At 46.9% G+C, this 21,867-nt stretch overlaps 1 protein-coding gene across 3 annotated transcripts in view; it reads left to right on the forward strand.

Annotated features, from left to right (window-relative positions):
* LOC116968823 (cysteine sulfinic acid decarboxylase-like) overlaps positions 1-21,432 on the forward strand; it is a 31,771-nt gene extending 10,339 nt beyond the window's left edge. For 2 of the 3 annotated variants that reach the window (XM_033015738.1, XM_033015739.1), the window contains 11 exons: positions 1,997-2,103; positions 6,162-6,277; positions 7,359-7,438; positions 10,348-10,402; positions 12,440-12,556; positions 13,917-13,981; positions 14,613-14,694; positions 16,908-17,107; positions 17,975-18,026; positions 19,511-19,600; positions 21,059-21,432. In XM_033015738.1, coding sequence (XP_032871629.1) covers positions 1,997-2,103; positions 6,162-6,277; positions 7,359-7,438; positions 10,348-10,402; positions 12,440-12,556; positions 13,917-13,981; positions 14,613-14,694; positions 16,908-17,107; positions 17,975-18,026; positions 19,511-19,600; positions 21,059-21,241 — 1,147 coding nt within the window. In that variant the 3' untranslated portion in view covers positions 21,242-21,432. Of the gene's footprint in view, positions 1-1,996; positions 2,104-6,161; positions 6,278-7,358; positions 7,439-10,347; positions 10,403-12,439; positions 12,557-13,916; positions 13,982-14,612; positions 14,695-16,907; positions 17,108-17,974; positions 18,052-19,510; positions 19,601-21,058 lie in introns of those variants that run through there. The other variant, XM_033015740.1, reaches the window with a different exon arrangement.
* The last annotated feature ends 435 nt before the right edge of the window (positions 21,433-21,867 follow it).

Genomic DNA, 21,867 nt, shown 5'->3' on the forward strand with positions numbered 1-21,867 from the left:
GTTCATTAAATGCCAGACACACTTTAATACAATTCAAGGTCTTACATAGACTACACTTCTCTAAAATAAAACTAAATAGAATCTTCCCACAAATCTCTCCTATTTGTGATAAATGTCTACATTTAGAGGCTAATTTAACACATACGTTTGCAAACTGTATAAAACTTAAACACTTCTGGACAGATATTTTTGAAATAACTTCAGAAGTTATTAATACAAAACTGGACCCAGACACAAAATTAATAATACTTGGAATATCAGAACAAAGCTTAACACTCACAACAAACCAAAGAAACTTCCTCAATTACAGTATAATAACCGGAAAAAAATTAATATTAAAATTTTGGAAAGGCCCTACAACCCCCACAATTAAAATGTGGATTACGGAAATGTCGGAGACCCTATACTTAGAAAGAATTAGACTTGTCTTAATGGACAAACAAGATCTTTTCCATAAAATTTGGGCTCCATTCATTAACTATCTGAAGGGATAGATTGGCACAGCACGAGGACCCAGCTGAAACTTGAACTCAGGAACAGATGAAAAGCTATACTTTATAACCTACGAACCTATCTCCATTGATGTATTACAGGTAACCCATTCCACCTCCCTTGTTTTTCTGTTGTGTTTTTTGTTTTTTTTTGCTTTCTTTTTTATTTGTAACTTTCTACCCTCTCTTTTTCTCGCTTTCTATAAAAAATAAAAATACTAGAAGCAGAAGTAATTGATAATGGAAAATTTTAATAATGTATGACTGATGTATATGAAAAGTTTTTTTTTACTATAATATGTAACTACATTTTATAATATGTCTACTTCTAATAAATAAAATTAAAAAAAAAAAAAAAAAAGAAGGAACTGCAGATGCTGGAAAATCGAAGGTAGACAAAAATGCTGGAGAAACTCAGCGGGTGAGGCAGCATCGATGGAGCGAAGGAAATAGGCGACGTTTCGGGACGAAACGTCGCCTATTTCCTTCGCTCCATCGATGCTGCCTCACCCGCTGAGTTTCTCCAGCATTTTTGTCTACCCAGGTTTGCAGGCTAATTGGCTTCGGTAAAATAGTAAATTGTCCCTAGTGTGTGTAGGATGGTGTTAGTGTGTGGGGATTGCTAGTCGGCACGGACTCTGTGGGCCGAAGGGCCTGTTTCCGCGTTATATCACTAATAAATAAAGTAGACTTTCATGGATCTAAGTGTCGCCTGACCTCCATCAGACTAGATGGCGAAGGGGTCCAGTCTGCCCATTTGTTTATCGGATTGATTCCATGTCATCGTAGTTGGATGATCAGCCATGGCCATATTGAATGGCGGTGCAGGCTCGAAGGGCCGAATGGCCTACTCCTGCACCTATTGTCTATATTTCTATGTCGGCTGTGTGTGACACTGAGGGGGTAAATCTGTCCTGAGGAGTTTCTGCTCCGAGCAGCAGATCTCTGCTCATCCGTGTCCACGGCTTTGATCCCAGTCCCTGGTCTGTGTGGACTTTAGGACTTTTAGACAATAGGTGCAGGAGTAGGCCATTCGGCCCTTCGAGCCAGCACCGCCATTCAATGTGATCATGGCTGATCGTTCCCAATCAGCCAAGACATTTGCCTTTCCATCACAGTGAGGAGGTGCCTGGTAGACTCACTGTGGTGGTCGGATGCTAAACTGTGTTCATTGTGTGTTCTGTTATTTTATTTTCCGTCATGACTGCAAGGTATGCAATTTCGTTTAACTATAAGTTTGAATGACAATAAAGGAAACTTTATACTTTGGTTTGCTTGATCGCAGGTAGAAATGTCAATAAAACAGCTGTCGTCTCCCCCTCCGTTTAACCCCTTCCCACAGTTTGCCCATTGCCTTTTAACCCGTCTTGCTTTGTCCATTTGTCCATGAACCATTTCCCCCCCTCCCACCCCCCCCCCCAACCTGCCATACCGTTGCTTCCCTCCCCATTTCATGCTGACTGACTCTTTCCGCTTTGTCTTGCCCCCCTTGCCCAATGATCCAGATACACCTATGAGATTGCACCAGTCTTTGTGCTGATGGAGGAAACCGTGTTGAGAAAAATCAGTGAGATGATCGGATGGAAGCACTTCGATGGACTGTTCTGCCCAGGTTGGTCCATCAGTTTATCAGTTCCAGCGGCAGAATTTGGCCCATCAAGTCTACTCCGCCATTCAATCATGGCTGATCTATCTCTCCCTCCCAACCCCTGCCTTCTCCCCATAACCCCTGACTCCCTCCCCCACCTTAGTCGTCCTGTTGGTTTCACTGTCGTCCTGCTTAGTTTCGCCGGCCATACGCCCTCGTCAACCCCTCTTCCACAGCCAACAATGGACCATTGTGGGCACCACCTTTCCTTGATCATCCTCGCTGGCCTTGATTTGTCCTTTTCATAGCTTTTATTCTTTGTACCTTTTCATACCTATAGTTTCCCTCTCCCCTGACTCTGTCTGAAGAAATGTCACCTGTTCTTTTTCTCCAGAGATGCTGCCTGACCCGCTGAGTTACTCCAGCACTTTGTCTCTATCTCCTGAAGATAATAATAATAATAATAATAATAATAATAAATACTTTATTGATCCCCTCAGGGAAATTCAGATGTCCAGAAGCCCCCAACCAACAAACCCACAGATTCAAAACGAACGCAGACAGAAAATACATAGAATACAATGTGGACACTACCTGAGAGCAATAAATACTTAAAAAGACCAATAATTAACAATTAAAAATTAAAAATTGCAAAATGCATCCCCCTACAGCCTAGCGGTCTGAATTATAAAATCTAATGGCTGCAGGGGTGAAGGATCTCCTGAACCGCTCCGTTCTACAGGGCAGGGAGAGGAGCCGGTTGTTGTTCCGAGTGCTCTTTTGACTCTCCAGAATTACATGGAGGGGATGCCCGGGGTTTTTCAGGATGACCTGCACCTTGTGCCTCATACGCCTCTCAAGCACATCCATCCCAGAGTCTACTCTCCCCTCCAGCACTGAGCTAGCTTGTTTAACCAGTTTGACCAGCTTCTTGATAAGTCTGTTGGACTGTAAATCTATGTATAATTATAGTAAATTATATTTAATGGCGCCTTTCAAGACACTCAAGGTCACCTTGCATCGCATAATATCAGTAATAAACATACAATAAGCAACAAAGCATAGCACAACGAGTTAAGATTGATATAAAATAAGCTGCAGTTGTTGCAGTTAAAATGAGTAAGCTAGTTTAAAAAGATGGTTTAATTAAAAAAAATTATTAGAAGCAAATGTACAAAAATAGAACCAACGGCATATAAAATAATAGTTATTGTACAGCTTCAATTTTAACTTTTAGCTATAGTTGGAAGAAAATAAAGGAGAAAAAGCAAGAAAGAGAAAAAGTGAGACGTGCAAAGATAGAACCCCTAGACTACCAAAGTGGTGTAGCCCAAGAGTGAGTAAATGAAAGAAAGCAGAGAGGAATAGAAAAAAATAAAAATAAATAAATGGACAAAAAGATGGGTTTTAAGAGCGGTTTTGAATTCTGTCATGGAGTCCAGTATGCGGATGTGAGGGGGCAGTGAATTCCAAAGTTTAGGTGCAGCGTGGGAGAAGGCCCAGGCACCCATTGTGCTGAGGTTGATGGGTGGCAGTGCCAGTAGACCTGCTGATGAAGGCCGCAGGGAGCGGCAGGGTGTGCAAGTCTGAAGGAGGTCTGTGAAATAAACTGGGGAAAGGTTATGAAGCGCTTTAAATGTTAATAATACAATTTTAAAGGCACAGGGAGCCAGTGTAATTGAATCAGCAGGGGTGTGACATGATCAGTGGACTTTGAGCGTGTGATAATCCGTGCTGCAGAGTTCTGGATGAGTTGACGTCGATGAATAAGTTTGTTGGGGATGCTTGCCAGGATCGCATTGAAGTAGTCAATGCATGATGTGACCATAGCATTGACTAGAACTTCTAGGAGTGTTGTGCTAAAGCAGGGCGTAGTCTGGAGGTACACAAAAAAGCTGGAGAAACTCAGCGGGTGCAGCAGCATCTATGGAGCAAAGGAAATGGGCAACGTTTCGGGCCGAAACCCTTCTTCAGACCGATGTAGGGTGGGGAGAAAAAAGGAAAAAGGAAGAGGAGTAGCCTGCGGGCTGAGGGAGAGCTGAGAAGGAGACGAGACAGAGTACTGTAGTAACTCAGCGGGTCAGGCAGCATCTGTGGAGAACATGGATAGGTGACGTTTCACAGAGTGCTGGAGTAACTCAGCGGGTCAGGCAGCATCTGTGGAGAACATGGATAGGTGACGTTTCACAGAGTGCTGGAGTAACTCAGCGGGTCAGGCAGCATCTGTGGAGAACATGGATAGGTGACGTTTCACAGAGTGCTGGAGTAACTCAGCGGGTCAGGCAGCATCTGTGGAGAACATGGATAGGTGACGTTTCACAGAGTGCTGGAGTAACTCAGCGGGTCAGGCAGCATCTGTGGAGAACATGGATAGGTGACGTTTCACAGAGTGCTGGAGTAACTCAGCGGGTCAGGCAGCATCTGTGGAGAACATGGATAGGTGACGTTTCACAGAGTGCTGGAGTAACTCAGCGGGTCAGGCAGCATCTGTGGAGAACATGGATAGGTGACGTTTCACAGAGTGCTGGAGTAACTCAGCGGGTCAGGCAGCATCTGTGGAGAACATGGATAGGTGACGTTTCACAGAGTGCTGGAGTAACTCAGCGGGTCAGGCAGCATCTGTGGAGAACATGGATAGGTGACGTTTCACAGAGTGCTGGAGTAACTCAGCGGGTCAGGCAGCATCTGTGGAGAACATGGATAGGTGACGTTTCACAGAGTGCTGGAGTAACTCAGCGGGTCAGGCAGCATCTGTGGAGAACATGGATAGGTGACGTTTCACAGAGTGCTGGAGTAACTCAGCGGGTCAGGCAGCATCTGTGGAGAACATGGATAGGTGACGTTTCACAGAGTGCTGGAGTAACTCAGCGGGTCAGGCAGCATCTGTGGAGAACATGGATAGGTGACGTTTCACAGAGTGCTGGAGTAACTCAGCGGGTCAGGCAGCATCTGTGGAGAACATGGATAGGTGACGTTTCACAGAGTGCTGGAGTAACTCAGCGGGTCAGGCAGCATCTGTGGAGAACATGGATAGGTGACGTTTCACAGAGTGCTGGAGTAACTCAGCGGGTCAGGCAGCATCTGTGGAGAACATGGATAGGTGACGTTTCACAGAGTGCTGGAGTAACTCAGCGGGTCAGGCAGCATCTGTGGAGAACATGGATAGGTGACGTTTCACAGAGTGCTGGAGTAACTCAGCGGGTCAGGCAGCATCTGTGGAGAACATGGATAGGTGACGTTTCACAGAGTGCTGGAGTAACTCAGCGGGTCAGGCAGCATCTGTGGAGAACATGGATAGGTGACGTTTCACAGAGTGCTGGAGTAACTCAGCGGGTCAGGCAGCATCTGTGGAGAACATGGATAGGTGACGTTTCACAGAGTGCTGGAGTAACTCAGCGGGTCAGGCAGCATCTGTGGGAACATGGATAGGTGACGTTTCACAGAGTGCTGGAGTAACTCAGCGGGTCAGGCAGCATCTGTGGAGAACATGGATAGGTGACGTTTCACAGAGTGCTGGAGTAACTCAGCGGGTCAGGCAGCATCTGTGGAGAACATGGATAGGTGACGTTTCACAGAGTGCTGGAGTAACTCAGCGGGTCAGGCAGCATCTGTGGGAACATGGATAGGTGACGTTTCACAGAGTGCTGGAGTAACTCAGCGGGTCAGGCAGCATCTGTGGAGAACATGGATAGGTGACGTTTCACAGAGTGCTGGAGTAACTCAGCGGGTCAGGCAGCATCTGTGGAGAACATGGATAGGTGACGTTTCACAGAGTGCTGGAGTAACTCAGCGGGTCAGGCAGCATCTGTGGAGAACATGGATAGGTGACGTTTCACAGAGTGCTGGAGTAACTCAGCGGGTCAGCGGGTCCCCCTGCCCTCCAACTCTACGTTGAACACGTAGTCTGGAGATGTTTCGTAGATGGAAAAAGGCAATCTGGGAGACATAGTGTTTATATGACTGGAGAAAGAAGGGGTAATGTCTAAGATAACACCAAGGGTCTTAACCTGTAACTTTCAAATAATTGAAGCGGGAGCTGACTGGAGATATCTGGTTTTATTATGTTACTTGTCTGTACTCAGGAGGCTCCATCGCTAACATGTATGCTATGAACATGGCCAGGTACAAGCTTTACCCTGAAGTAAAAAAACGAGGCTTGTGGGAAGTTCCGCGACTGGCGATCTTCACCTCTGATGAGGTGAGTCGGGCTGGACCATTTATTGGAGAGGTAGCTTCTGTTTGAAAACTGTTTGAGCTGTGCCTGAGTGTTGGCCTCTGCTCCAGAATCCTTTCATTTTAAACGATGTTAAACGAACGTCTAAGATGGAACTGCAGATGCTGGAAAATCGAAGGTGGACAAAAATGCTGGAGAAACTCAGCGGGTGAGGCAGCATCTATGGAGCGAAGGAAATAGGCGACGTTTCGTCCCGAAACGTCGCCTATTTCCTTCGCTCCATAGATGCTGCCTCACCCGCTGAGTTTCTCCAGCATTTTTTGTCTACCTTAAACTAATCTCTGCCTACACGTGATCCATATCCCTCCATTCCCTGCATATCCATGTGCCGGTCCTAAAAGCCTCTTAAATGCCATTTTATATCTGCCTCGACCACCACTCCTGGCAGCAATGAACCCAGATTTCTGTCTGCAATGTAAGTTCTGTCCTCCTGCACACAAGGGACCAGCATTATTTTTTATGTAGCTCCTCGTGACAATTTAATCTATTTGCATGGAGTCAAGGTGCTTCGGACTTCCCAATGGATCCAATTGCGATTTGTAAAATAAATTTGGTGTCGACGTAGAATTCATTTCCTGATATTGACATCGTTAAAAGGCAATTGGACCGGTATTTTGATGGTTTTGTTTAGTTTAGAAATACAGCGTGGAAACGGGGCCCAACAGCCCACTGAGTCCACGCCCACCAGCGATCCCCGCACGCTAACACACACACACCAGGGACAATTTTGCATTTACACCAAGCCAATTAACCTACAAACTTGCACGTCTTTGGAGTGTGGGAGGAAACCGAAGATCTCGGAGAAAACCCACGCAGGTCACTGGGTGAACGTGCAAACTCCGTACAGACAGCACCCGTGGTCAGGATGGAACCCGGGTCTCTGGCGCTGTGATGCGGCAACTCTACCCCTGCGCTAGGAATGGCTAATGGAGTTAGCCTAGATAGGATTGGCGGCCAGCAACGAGAAGGTGGACCTGTTTTGTGCTGTTGGAGTCTGTGATGATGACCAAGTCCAGAGAGTAACTGTGTTCTTTCTCCTCTCCAGAGTCACTACTCGGTCGCTAAAGGGGCTGCCTTCCAGGGTCTGGGTACGGACAGTGTGTATGTAGTAAAAACAGATGAAAGGTGAGTTTGGAGTGTGTTGACACTGCAGTTACTGGCTGGTATAACAGCGTGGTCTTCAATGGGAGCAGCGATATGGCTCCTCAAAGGGAGAGGACCTGGCTCCTCAAAGGCTCAAAATGTCAACAATACAATACAATACAATATTATTTGTTGTCATTTGAACCTCATTGAGGTTCAAACGATATTTGGTTTCTGCAGTCATACACACAAGGAAAAGAACCAAGACACAACACAATTTACACAAACATCCATCACAGTGAATCTCCTCCTCGCTGTGATGGAAGGCAAAGACTTATCTCTCCCCCTGCACTCCCCATTCTCCTCCCGATGTCAGAGTCAAAGCCCCCGGCGGGCGATGGTAAGTGTCCCGCGGCCATTAAAGCCGCGCCGGGCGGTGATGTAAGGCCCCGCTCCAGGTAATCTTCAACCCCGCAACTCGGGCGGGAGAAGTCGCCGTTGCGGAAGCCCCGAAAAGCGGTCTCCCAGCAGGGACCCGCAGATGCTGGAAATAAAAGTAGAAACGCACATGAGGAGAGAAGACCAATGTTTCAGGACAAAGACCTTCGCCGCATTTTCCCCACTGTTGGGTGAATGACAGATAATGATGCGTGCGATTGTCGGTGGGAGATCGATCGTCTGAATGGCTTCAGAACCATAATCTTGCTCTCTATATCCATAAAACGAAGGAACTGATTGTTGACTGTAGAAGAGGGAGGCTGAAGATCCACAAACCTATGTTAATTGGCGGGTCGCTTGCGGAGAGAGTCAAACTTGCCGTTCACGTTATACTGAGGTACAGTGAAACGCTATTGTTGCGTGATAACCAGTCAGCACAAACACAACGCATCATTACAATCGAGCCGTCCACAACCCAGACCATCACACAAACCAGCCTCTCTGCCATTGACTCCATTTATGCCTCGGCAAGGCCAGCAGCATCATCAAGGACCAGTCTCACCCCCGGTCATTCCCTCTTCCCCCCTCTCCCATCAGGCAAGAGGTACAGAAGTGTTAAAACTCACACCTCCAGATTCGGGGGCAGTTTCTTCCCAGCTGTTATCAGGCAACTGAACCATCCTACCACAACCAGAGAGCAGTGCTGAACTACTATCTACCTCATTGGAGACCCTCGGACTATCCTTGATCGGACTTTGCTGGCTTTACCTTGCACTAAATGTTATTCCCTTATCATGTATCTGTACACTGTAAACGGCTCGATTGTAATCACGTATTGTATTTCCGCTGACTGGTTAGCACGCAACAAAAGCTTTTAACTGTACCTCGGTACACGTGACAATAAACTCAACTGAAACTAAGTTCCTGGGTGTGCATCTCTCTTAAGATCTGTCCTGGACCCAGCACTTTGATGCAGCCATAAAGCACAACGTTTTCCTTAGAAGATTGAGAAGATTTTGGTTTGTTGACGAATATTCTCTTGAACATCTACAGGTTTACATAGAGGGAGTGCAGAGAAGGTTCACCAGACTGATTCCTGGGATGTCAGGACTGTCTTATGAAGAAAGACTGGATAGACTTGGTTTATACTCTCTAGAATTTAGGAGATTGAGAGGGGATCTTATAGAAACTTACAAAATTCTTAAGGGGTTGGACAGGCTAGATGCAGGAAGATTGTTCCCGATGTTGGGGAAGTCCAGGACAAGGGGTCACAGCTTAAGGATAAGGGGGAAATCCTTTAAAACCGAGATGAGGAAAACATTTTTCACACAGAGAGTGGTGAATCTCTGGAACTCTCTGCCACAGAGGGTAGTTGAGGCCACAGTTCATTGGCTATATTTAAGAGGGAGTTAGATGTGGCCCTTGTGGCTAAAGGGATCAGGGGGTATGGAGAGAAGGCAGGTACGGGATACTGAGTTGGATGATCAGCCATGATCATATTGAATGGCGGTGCAGGCTCGAAGGGCCGAATGGCCTACTCCTGCACCTAATTTCTATGTTTCTATGTACGGTAGAGAGCATATTGACTGGTTGCATCATGGACTGGTTCGGCAACTCAAATGTCCAGGAATGAATGAGATTAGAAAATGTGGTGGACACTGGTACTGACCTCCCCACCATCGAAGGGATCTACAGGAGTCACTGCCTCAAAGGCAGCCAGCATCATCAGAGACCCACACCACCCTGGCCACGTTCTCATTTCACACCTTCCATCGGGAAGAAGGTACAGGAGCCTGAAAACTGTAACATCCAGGTTCAGAAACGGCTTCTTCCCAACAACCATCCAGCTGTTTCTTCTTTTCGTGTCCATCTTCCGTGTTTCAAATGTTGACATCGCCCGTCCTGAAAAGGACGCAAGCTTCCGGCGACAATCAGTGGGAGCCATCACTTGTCACAATAGAGCGATTGAACAATTCAAACTTCAAACTAAGCTGCGAAGTGCCTTGGTTGTACTACGAACCTCAGACTTTTTTGTTTTTTCTCCACTATATATTGTGTTTTTCATTTATTGAACTTTTGAATTTTGTTGAATCTATTGAGTCCTGTTCATAACCCCATTGTGCTGCTGTAAGTAAGAATTTCACAGTTCTATTTCAGTACGTATGACAAAGTGCCATTGACGACAAATGACAACGGATGATGACTTGTGACTGTGCATGTTTTTAACGTGCTATTTATTTGTCTGTTCGAGCATTTAACACCGGGAGAAGAATGGAAAACTGGGGAGAGACAATGACTTTACCTTCAATCACAGCGAGGAGGAGATTCACTGTGATGGATATTTGTGGAAATTGTGTTAATTGTGTGTCATGGGGTTTTTTTCCTTGTTGTATGACTGCAGAAACCAAATTTCGTTTGAACTTCATTTGAGGTTCAAATGACAATAAACAGTATTGTATTGTATTTCTCCATCTGGGTCTGACTTGAAGTAACATTTCCTTTCTGTTGAACAGAGGGAGGATGATTCCAAAAGATCTGGAAGAGCAAATTTCCATTGTAAGGTCCAAGGTAAATTCCACATATTAAACAGTGATGCTGGTCTATATGCAACCCCACCCCACTCCTGCCTGTTAAGTATTGCCAGAACCATAACCATAACGGAGAAAGTAATTTAACTGTCATTTACTAATTAACTTTGAACTTTGTATCCATTGATCAATGCAACATACATAAAATGGCAGATAGACACAAGGTGCTGGAGTAACTCAGCGGGACAGGCAGCATCTCTGGAGAGAAGGAATGGGTGACGTTTCGGGTCGAGACCCTTCAGTCTTCAGACTACTACACTTCTGCAGTTGTACAGGGCCCTAGTGAGACCACACCTGGAGTATTGTGTGCAGTTTTGGTCCCCTAATTTGAGGAAGGACATTCTTGCTATTGAGGGAGCCCAGCGTAGATTTACAAGGTTAATTCCCGGGATGGCGGGACTGTCATATGCTGAGAGAATGGAGCAGCTGGGCTTGTACACTCTAGAGTTTAGAAGGATGAGAGGAGATCTCATTGAAACATAAGATTGTTAAGGGTTTGGACACGCTGGAGGCAGGAAACATGTTCCCGATGTTGGGGGAGTCCAGAACCAGGGGCCACAGCTTAAGAATAAGGGGTAAGCCATTTAGAATGGAGACGAGGAAACACTTTTTCTTACAGAGTTGTGAGTGTGTGGAATTCTCTGCCTCAGAGGGCGGTGGAGGCAGGTTCTCTGGATGCTTTCAAGAGAGAGCTAGATAGGTCTCTTAAAAATAGCGGAGTCAGGGGATATGGGGAGAAGACAGGAACGGGGTACTGATTGGGGATGATCAGCCATGATCACATTGAATGGCGATGCTGGCTCGAAGGGCCGAATGGCCTACTCCTGCACCTAGAAGGCAGGAGAATCGGGTTTAGGGGGGGGGGGTGGGGGGGGTGGGTTGCCCTTTCAGTGTGAAATGGCGGCAAGTGGGACCATGGGAAGGTGTACATCTCCAGGGAATTCCATACTGTTTTTAGTCGTGGTATCACCTCGGTCTAACAGTTATCAGTAAGGTAAAGTGGTGTTGCACAGACAGGTTGCAGACTTGGTTTTGTTTCTCGAGAATGCTGGAGGCTGAGGGGAGACCTGGTAGAAGTATATAGACCAAGAGAAACATAGACTGGGTAGACAGTCAGAACATTTTTCCCCAGGATGGATATGTCAAAGATTGGAGGGCAATAGCTTCAAGCTGCGGTGCTTCCGGCTGCGGCGGGGACTTTAAATCTTCGACAGCCGGCCTGCGGCCTACACCAACCTGAAGCCGCGGTCTCCGGTGGCACCGATTCAGGACTTACCTTGTTTGAACATCTGGATGCCCGCAGCGGCGGCTGCGGAGGGTTGAACTCCCGACCACGGGGGAAAATGGAGGAGGACTGGCCAAATGTTGTGCCTTCCACCACAGTGATGAATGCTGTTTGTGTTAAATTTTTATTGTGTGTTGTGTGTTCTTTCTCATTGTACCGCTGCTGGTAAATTCATTTCACTTGCACTTTATGTGCAATGTGACGAATAAACCCGTATTGTATTGTAGAGGGGCAAAGTTAAAAGGAGATGCGTGGGGCAAGTTTTCTTTGAGCAGTGGTGGGTGTCTGGAACATGCTGCCAGGAGTCGTGGTGGAGGCAGATACGATAGTGGTGTTTAAGAGGCTTTTGGATAGGTGGGTGGATGTAGAGGGGTATGGAGCACAAGCAGTAAGAGAGTAGTTTAACTTGGCATCGTGGTCATTGTGGCCGAAGGGCCTAGTTCTGTGCTGCAGTTCTGTTGCATGGGATTGCTATGATTCTCATCTCGTGTGTGTGTGTGTGTGTGTGTGTGGCTGTTTCTGATGGGGGAGAGTTGTTGTCTGGCAGTCTGATGCTTGCAAAGCTGGTTGAGGATGGTGCGAGTACGATATCTTAGTGGTGTCATCGAATCCAGCCAGCAATGCAAGTACAACACCAGCAGGGGGCACCATCAGCTCAACGCATTTACTTGCATGTAGTTTCTAATGTTAGGATGTCCAGTCTGCCTCAAGTTGATTGTATTCTGGTTACAGGGGACAGTTCCATTCCTGGTGAATGCTACATCTGGAACAACAGTCTTTGGAGCCTTTGATCCTCTGCCGGAAATTGCAGATATTTGTGAAAGAGAAGGAATCTGGCTTCATGTTGATGTGAGTTGATGTTGGTAGGGGCGGCATGGTGGCACAGCGGGTAGAGTTGCTGCCTCACAGCGCCAGGGACCCGGGTTCAATCCTGACCACGGGCGCTGTCTGTACGGAGTTTGTACGTTCTCCCTATGACCTGCGTGGGTTCTCTCCGCTTTCGGCTTTCGGCTTGTACTCGCTAGAATTTAGAAGATTGAGGGGGGATCTTATAGAAACATACAAAATTCTTAAGGGGTTGGACAGGCTAGATGCAGGAAGATTGTTCCTGATGTTGGGGAAGTCCAGAACAAGGGGTCACAGTTTAAGGATAAGGGGGAAATCTTTTAGGACCGAGATGAGAAAAACATTTTTCACACAGAGTGGTGAATCTGTGGAATTCTCTGCCACAGAAGGTAGTTGAGGCCAGTTCATTGGCTATATTTAAGAGGGAGTTAGATGTGGCCCTTGTGGCTAAAGGGATCAGGGGGTATGGAAAGAAGGCAGGTACAGGATACTGAGTTGGATGATCAGCCATGATCATGTTGAATGGCGGTGTAGGTTCGAAGGGCCGAATGGCCTACTCCTGCACCTATTTTCTATGTTTCCTCCCACACTCGAAAGACTTACAGATTTGTGGGCTAATTGGCTTGGTTAAATTGTCCCTAGTGTGTGTAGGATAGTGTTAGTGTGCGGGGATCGCTGGTCGACACTGACTCGGTGGGCCGAAGGGCCTGTTTCCGTGCTGTATCTTTAAACTACACGAAAAGTTCTGGAAATGTCGAGTTCTGCAGGAGTACAAAAGATTGTGATGAAGGTCTTCGACCTGAAATGTTAGCTCTATTTCGAGCATCTGTACAGTGTATTTAAAAGGAGAAGGAGGGCTGCTGTGTAGGATGACACTTTACGACTTTAATAGTTCTTCACTTCAGACATAGATTAGAAACTGCTTTGAAAGAGCTGTGTTAAAGATGTGTGGACTTCTTTGTTCAAGGATGTGAGTTTAGTTTAGAGATACAGTGTGGAAACGGGCCCTTCAGCCCACCGAGTCCGCCCGACCAGCAATCCCCGCACACTAGCACTATGCTACACACACAAGGGCCAATTTACAATTTTTACTGACGCCAATTAACCTACAAACCTGCACGTCTTTGGAGTGTGGGAGGAAATTGGAGCACCTGGAGAAAACCCACGCAGGTCACGGGGAGAACGTACAAACTCCGTACAGACAGCACCCATAGTCGGGATCGAATCCGTGTCTCTGGCGCTGTGAGGCGGCAACTCTACTGTTGCACCACTGTGCAGCACTTGAATGGAATTGGATATTATCCTGAAAGTTATGCTTTGGACGGCCATTGTAATTTCCCATTCTACTCTCTCTCCATAACAGGCAGCCTGGGGTGGAAGTGTCTTATTTTCCAGGAAACACCGGCACCTGCTGACTGGGATTGAAAGGTAGGAACTGCTACAGGGGCAGCTATGTCCACTGTTGAGCTCATCCTGAAGCATGTCCTGGTATATGTTCGTTTTGTTTTGCTTAGCGCTCCCTACTTCAGAAGTGCTGACCACTTTGTATCTTGAGTAACTCAGTGGGTCTCTTCTTCTGAAGGGTCTCGACCCGAAACGTCACCTATTCCTTCTCTCCAGAGATGCTGCCTGTCCCGCTGAGTTACCCCAGCATTTTGTGTCCATCTCCGGTATAAACCAGCATCTGCAGTTCCTTCCTATGTATTTGCATCTTGAGTGTTGGCTCGCACTCCAGTATCTGCAAAGAAGAACATTCCCTCATGAAACTTTCCACAGCATGGCTGAGGGTGTTTGTGGATGGACACACAACGGTGGAGTAACTCAGCAGGTCAGGCGGCATCTCTGGAGAGAAGGAATAGGTGACGTTTCGGGTCGAGACCCTTCGGTCTTCAGCCTCTGAGGTGAACGTATGTTTTGTGTGATCTTTCAGCACTGCATGTAATCTCGCCCCAAACTCTTCTTTGAAGATGTGTGGTCTTGTTCAATAACCTGTTTTGATGAGATAACTGAAGGCTGAGCAGCTGGACATGTTGACACTGATGCATTGCTGTCTTCCTAGGGCCAATTCTGTTGCTTGGAACCCACACAAAATGCTACAGGTGGGGCTGCAGTGTTCAGTCTTCCTGCTCAACGATGACACCGTAGGTTGTATGGACTTTATACGCTTCCCCCTGTGATCGCGTGGAATTTCTCTCGGTTTTTCTCTGGTTTTCTCCAAACTAACCAATAGACAACAGATGCAGGAGTCAGCCATTCAGCCCTTCGAACCAGCACCGCCATTCACCGTGATTATGACTGATCATCCACAATCAGTACCCCGTTCCTGCCTTCTCCCCATATCCCCCGATTTTGCTATATTTAAGAGCTCTATCTAACTCTCTCTTGAGAGCATCCTGAGAATTGGCCTCCACTGCCTTCTGAGACAGAGAATTCCACAGATTCACAACCCTCCGTGTGAAAAATATTTTCCTTATCTCCATTCTAAATGGCTTACCCCTTATTTTTAAACTGTGGCCCCTGGTTCTGGACTCTCCCAACATCGGGAACATGTTTCCTGCCTCTAGCATGTCCAAACCCTTAATCTTATGTTTCAATAAGATGCCCTCTCATCCTTCTAAATTCCAGAGTATACAAGCCCAGTCTCTCCATTCTATCAAAGTATGACAGTCCCGCCATCCCGGGAATTAACCTCAGGCAGGTTTGTAAGTTAATTGGCTTTTGTAAATTGTCCCTAGTGTGTAGATAGAACTGGTGTATGGGGATCGCTGGTCGGCGTGGACTCTGTGGGCTGAAGGGCCCTTTTCCACGCTGTATCACTAAACAAACTTTTAAAAAGCGTAACCACTCTTATTACTTCAGCTCCGACCCAATTTTGAACATTAACCTCTCTGGTGGTCAAACAAAGTAGTCAGCCCTGTCGACACGGGTCGATTGGACCCATCCATGCTTGTCCCCAAGTGAGTCCATTATTAGGTCTGAAGAAGGGTCTCGACCCGAAACGTCACCCATTCCTTCTCTCCAGAGATGCTGCCTGTCCCGCCGAGTTACTCCAGTATTTTGGGTCTATCTTTAATTCCCACAATGTCGATCGGAGACTGCAGTGAATTCAACACTGCAGTCTTCTGCGTACAATCCGGTAACTCATCTATATTGTCACCTTGACCATGTTACTCCAGTGCACCAGTGTACAGGTTCCACAAACTGTTCTATACCACCACAATGGCATAAAATACAATGAAAGATCCTGGGTCTCCATGCAATATACTATAGATATTAGATATAATTAGATATAATTTATTGCCACACAGCCAGGCTGGTGGAAATTTGGGTCGTCAGCAGCAGTACAATAATAAAGAACACACAACCACAATAAAACTGTAACACAAACATCCACCACAGCATTCATCACTGTGGTGGAAGGCACAAAATTTGGCCAGTCCTCCTCCATTTCCCCCCCGTGGACAGGAACAGAGTCCAGAGTCAGTCCAGGATCGGCTCTTCCTCACCGGAGACCGCGGCTTTAAGTTGTTGTAGGCCGCAGGCCGGCGGTCAAGATTTAAAGTCCCCGCCGCAGCCAGAAGCACCGTAGACTGCAGGGCCGGCGGTCGAAGCTCCCCTCCAGGGGTGATGGTAAGTCCATGCCGGACCCGCGGTAGGGCTGGCCAGTGAAGAGGACCTTCCCAAACTAAGTCAGAGCTAAAGTTGACCTTGCCTTTGGCTATCAGGGAGTAATTGGCTCGCTAACTCTGCAGAGATGCAGTTGTTGCATTTCAGACGCCCTGCTTGTCTTCTACAAAGCACAGAGGAATCTTGTGGCTCAATGTCATGTTCCTTCAACTGTATCTAGTTAATAGCTGGAGTTTCTATTTCCACAAGATAGACAATAGGTGCAGGAGTAGGCCATTTGGCCCTTTGAGCCAGCACCGCCATTCAATGTGATCATGGCTGATCATCCCCAATCAGTACCCCGTTCCTGCCTTCTCCCCATATCCCCTAACTCCACTATCTTTAAGAGCCCTATCTAGCTCTCTCTTGAAAGCATCCAGAGAACCGGCCTCCACTGCCCTCTGAGGCAGAGAATTCCACAGACTCACCACTCTCTGTGAGAAAAAGTGTTTCCTCGTCTCCATTCTAAATGGCTTACTCCTTATTCTTAAACTGTGTGTGTGGCCCCTGGTTCTGGACTCCCCCAACATCGGGAACATGTTTCCTGCCTCTAGCGTGTCCAAGCCCTTAACAATCTTTTTTATATGATTTACTAGAAAGATTTACTAGCACTTGAGGGGTAACTTTTTCACACAAAGATCAGACCTGTAGCACTCTTGCTCAGCCATTTTGTTTTGCCTCTCTCCAGGGCCTCATGAAGAAGTGTCACTCTGCCAACGCAGGTTACCTCTTCCAGCCGGACAAGTTCTACGACGTCGGCTACGACACTGGGGACAAGTCGCTTCAGTGTGGCCGGAAGGTGGATTGCTTCAAGCTGTGGCTGATGTGGAAAGCTGTTGGTACTCGAGGGCTGGAGCAAAAAGTCGACCGTGCCTTTGCCTGCGCCAGGTTAGTGTGGTGGTCGGGGCCATGCCCATCCAGACTTAACCAATCCAATATAGACACAGAGTGCTGGAGTAACACGGCGGGTCAGGCAGCATCTCTGGAGAAAAGGAATAGGTGACATTTCAGTTTGAGACCCTTCTTTGTGTAGGAATTGAGTTATGAGTTGAGTTTATTGTCACGTGTACCGAGGTACAGTGAAAAGCTTTTGTTGCGAAAGTTAGCGGAAAGACAATACATGATTACAATTGAGCCGTCCACAGTGTACAGATACATGATAAAGGGAATAACGTTTAGTGCAAGGTAAAGTCCGATCAAAGTCCAACGGTGTCCAATGTGTTAGATGCTGGTTCATGCACAGCCTACCCCCCACAAACTAGCAACAGGGAGAGGTTGAGCAGGCTTGGACTCCCTTCCTTGGAGCGCAGGAGGATGAGGGGTGATCTTATAGAGGTGTATAAAATCATGAGAGGAATAGATCAGGTGGACGCACATTCTCTTGTCCGGAGTAGGGGAATCGAGAACCGGGGGACAGGTGTAAGGTTTAAGGGGGGGGAAAGATTTACTAGGAACCTGAGGGGTAACTTTTTCACACAAAGGGTGGTGGGTGTATATAACGAGTTGCTGGAGGAGGTAGTTGAGACGGGTACTATTGCAATGTTTAAGAAACATTTAGACAGGTGCATGTACAGGATAGGTATGGAGGGATGTGGGCTAAATGCAGGCAGGTGGGACTCGTGTGGATGGGGCAAGGCCTGTCTCCACACTGAATGGCTCTGACTAGCATGTGCAACGTTTTATACTCACCTGTAAGAACTGACTTCCTGCCTCTTGTATATCAAGGACCCTTTCTTGTGCTTTTGAATTTTTCAGGTACCTGGTCAATGAGATGAAACGGAGGGCAGGGTTTCGACTACTGATGGAGGTAATGTGACTTAACTCTAATACAGGTATTCCATGACTTATGATTTCTCTTGCCATAACAGCATTGACTATTTGGGGTATGTGTATCTGTTTGAAGTTGCTTTTAACTGTAACGAGTGGCTCTTTACTCCATGTGGAGGAATATAATGCACTGAAATGTCCACGCTGAAATTTTCCCCCAGCCTCAAGGAATGACTGGAAAATGCCTGCACCCATACCAAGCTAATTGACCCCCAACTTTACCCTATTTTCCTCTGAATAACTGAGGTTCATGCTGTTACAAGGGAAAGGGTATAAGGATCTGACTAGTAGAACGGAAAAAGGCTCCCTCGTCTGTTTAGTTACAAATCGGCTGTATTGGCAAGAGAGGAAAAAACAATACTTGTCCCGGTCTGCACGGGGTCAGTTTTACAGCAGCACGTCTCTCTCTTCCTCTTCCTCTCCTTTCTTTCTCTCTCCCTCTTTCTCTCTGCCTCCGTCTGCGGCGCTGATCGTGAATTAGCACCTCTCATACATGAACTAACTTCTGGGTTACTGGCGCCTGCCTTTATACAGGTAAGAAATCAGCTGTTGAAATAACCGCCGGTAAGTCCTGGCCAATAGTGCTGCTTCCAAATTCAAACTATATCCAATGGCAGGGGACTGCCCCCCCCCCCCCCCCCCCCCCCCGGAACAAAGCGCTATCAGCCGCAGACTGGCACGTAAAGCAATACACAGCGCTACAGACTTGACGCGCAAATCAATGCACACAGCGCTGCAGACTTGGCATGCAAAGGTTTAATCAGAGCGCTGTCGGCTTAATGCGTGGGAATTTAAACAAAGAGCTGTCGGCTGCAGCGCCATGGGTTCTAAATATAGCGCAACCGGCCACAGCGCCATGGGGTTTAAACATAACACTATGGGTCACAGACTGTTCGGGAAATTCTTGTATACCACATGCTCACTGATCTTTTTGTCCCTCGTGTCTCCCATTATCTGCTTGGTACATATCCCCCCCCACACCAACCAACCAACCTGACCCCCTGGAGAGGATATTTCCACTGGTTGGAGAATCTAGGATTAGAGGCCACAGCCTCAGCATTAAAGGATGTACCTTTTAGAAAGGAGATGACGTGGAATTTCTTTCATCGGAGGGCGGTGAATCTGTGGAATTTTTTTGCCACAGACGGCTGTGGAGGCTAAGTCCATGGATATTTTTAATGTGGAGATTGACAGATTCTTGGTTAGTACGGGTGTTGGGGGTTATGGGGAGAAAGCAGGAGAATGGGGTTGAGAGGGAAAGAAAGATCAGCTATGATTGAATGGTGGAGTGGACTTGATGGGCTGAATGGCCTCATTCTGTTCCAATCACTTATGAACATGACTTATTTTTGTGTGTCTTCTCTTTGGGCCATTCTTTTTGGATTTGTGTGGTTTTATTTTAAAAAGTGTTTTTTTGGGGTTTTTTTCTGGAACTTTGATCATGTAAAAACTCCTTTCTTGCAGCCTCAGTGTGTTAATGTCTGCTTCTGGTACATCCCTCCCAGCTTGCGAGGGAAAGAGGAGAGTCCTGACTTCTGGAAAAACCTGGGAATGGTAAGGCTGTACTAGGACTTGGCTTTGCTGGTAGCAATCTATCCCTCCTAAAGAAAGTACATTGTGGAAGTTGAATGAGGACTTCAGTGCTTTTTGTACGAGGACATCTCCAGAGAGATTCCGTTCACTGTCAGATTACTCTCTTGTACAACTCCCACAAGGTTTTCTGCAGCAAGACTCGTGTTGTAAGACATTAAAGACTTTACCCAAGGTGGGGACATTTTTACCCAGGATAGAGGAATCAACAACTAGTGGACATATGTTGGAGGTGAGAGGGGCAAGATTTAATACAAACCTGGGTGGCAACTTTTTCGCTTGGGGTGGTTGGTATATGGAACATGTTGCTAGAGGAGGTAGTTGCGGAAGGTACTGTAAAAGACTCTTGGACAGGTTCATGGATAGGAAAGGCCAAACGCAGGTAAATGGGACTAGCTTAGATGGGGCATCTTGGTCAGCATGACAACTTGGCACATAGGGCCTATTTCATGCCCTACTCTATCTATGACTGTAAATGCGAAATAATTCTTCACAGACTGTGATACAAACATTGACCCTGTGTGGTAGGTTACAGTAAGGAAACCTCATCTGATCATAATCATAATCATGCTTTATTAGCCAAGTATGTTTTGCAACATATGGGGAATTTCCTTTGCCATACAGTCATACCAATAAAAAGCAACGGGACACACAAAATACATTTTAACATAAACATCCACCACAGTGACTCCTCCACATTCCTCATTGTGATGGAAGGCGAAAAAAAAGTTCAATCTCTTCCCTTCTTTGTTCTCCCGCGGTCAGGGGTCTCGAGCCTTCTGCTGATGGGGCGATCTTGGCTCCCGTAGCCGGCGGCGTTTTGGGTCCTCGCATCGGGGCGATCAAACTCCTACATCGGGAGGGGAATCTCAGTTCCCCCGCGCAGAGCGATCTGACCCCGGGTCGGTGCTGGTCGAAACCTTCTGTGTCGTTTGGAGCTCCCGACATCGGTCTCTACCTGAGACTGTAAGCTCCTCGATTTTGAAATCTGCAGGCCGTGGTTGGAGCGACGATCCCAGGCAAGGGATCGGCTCCGATGGTAAGTCCACATCCCCGCGGTGGGGGTCCAAGTCATTCCCAAGCAAGGCCTCCAGCCCCATGACGTTAGGCCGCAGAGCGACCGGAAAACAATCGCATCTACGGCAAGGTAAGAGATTGGGGAAAAAGTTTCCCCCGACCCCCACCCCCACATAAAACAAACCAGAGAACATTAACACAAACTTTTAAAACACTGTAAAAATAACAAAATAAAGACAAAACAGACAGACTGTTGGCGAGGCTGCCATCGTGCGGCGCCCCCTGGTGGTGGTGGTGAGGTGAGGTGGCTGGAGCCCTGCTTTTGTAGGCAGAGAGGGGAATTTAACAAAGGATGGTTGTATTTAATCTATTCTGTTCACTGACAATGGTCTCATTTGTTTTTAGGTGGCTCCATTCATCAAGGAACGGATGGTGAAGCAAGGTACCATGATGGTTGGTTACCAGCAACAACGAACCAACGTGAACTTCTTCCGGCAGATCCTGATCAGCCCTCAGATCAGCCTAGATGACCTGGAATTTATCTTGGATGAAATCGAGCACCTTGGAAAGGACTTCCAGCCGCACTGATGCGTGACCTGTCTGTTGTCTGAAGAGTTGGGACCAAGTTTAGATGACCCTCTACTAGTTGCTCCCTGAACCCTCGAAGAACCTGTCAGCTTTTTTTTCTGTTTTCTCCACCACTTGATTAAGTGGTTTTGCTTGGCAAAGTATTGTATTTTTGTTGCTGTTTTGCTGAATAAAGACCAGATGAGTTAAAGGTTGGTTGTAAGAGCTGGATGTGGTTAGAAAGGTTTTGGCGGATTGTGAGCCCAGAACCAGAGCTGTCTCTCTTTGCCTCGCATAGATGTGATATCTGGTTTAGTTTAGAGATACAGCGCGGAAATTGGCCCTTCGGCCCACCGAGTCCACGATGACCAGTGATCCCCGCACACTGGCGCTATCCTGACACACACTTGGGACAATTTACAATTATACCAAGCCAATTAGTTCAAGTTCAAGTGAGTTTATTGTCATGTGTCCCTGATAGGACAATGAAATTCTTACTTTGCTTCAGCACAACAGAACATAGTAGGCATGACTACAAAACAGATCAGTGTGTCCATATACCATTATTATTAACCTGCAGACCTATACGTCTTTGGAGTAGCTCCTACTAATGTAGGTCCAACATCTGTAGAGCGGAAGGGGCTCAA

This window comes from Amblyraja radiata, chromosome 46 (assembly GCF_010909765.2).
Source record: "Amblyraja radiata isolate CabotCenter1 chromosome 46, sAmbRad1.1.pri, whole genome shotgun sequence".
In the NCBI taxonomy this organism is placed as follows: Eukaryota; Metazoa; Chordata; class Chondrichthyes; order Rajiformes; family Rajidae; genus Amblyraja; species Amblyraja radiata.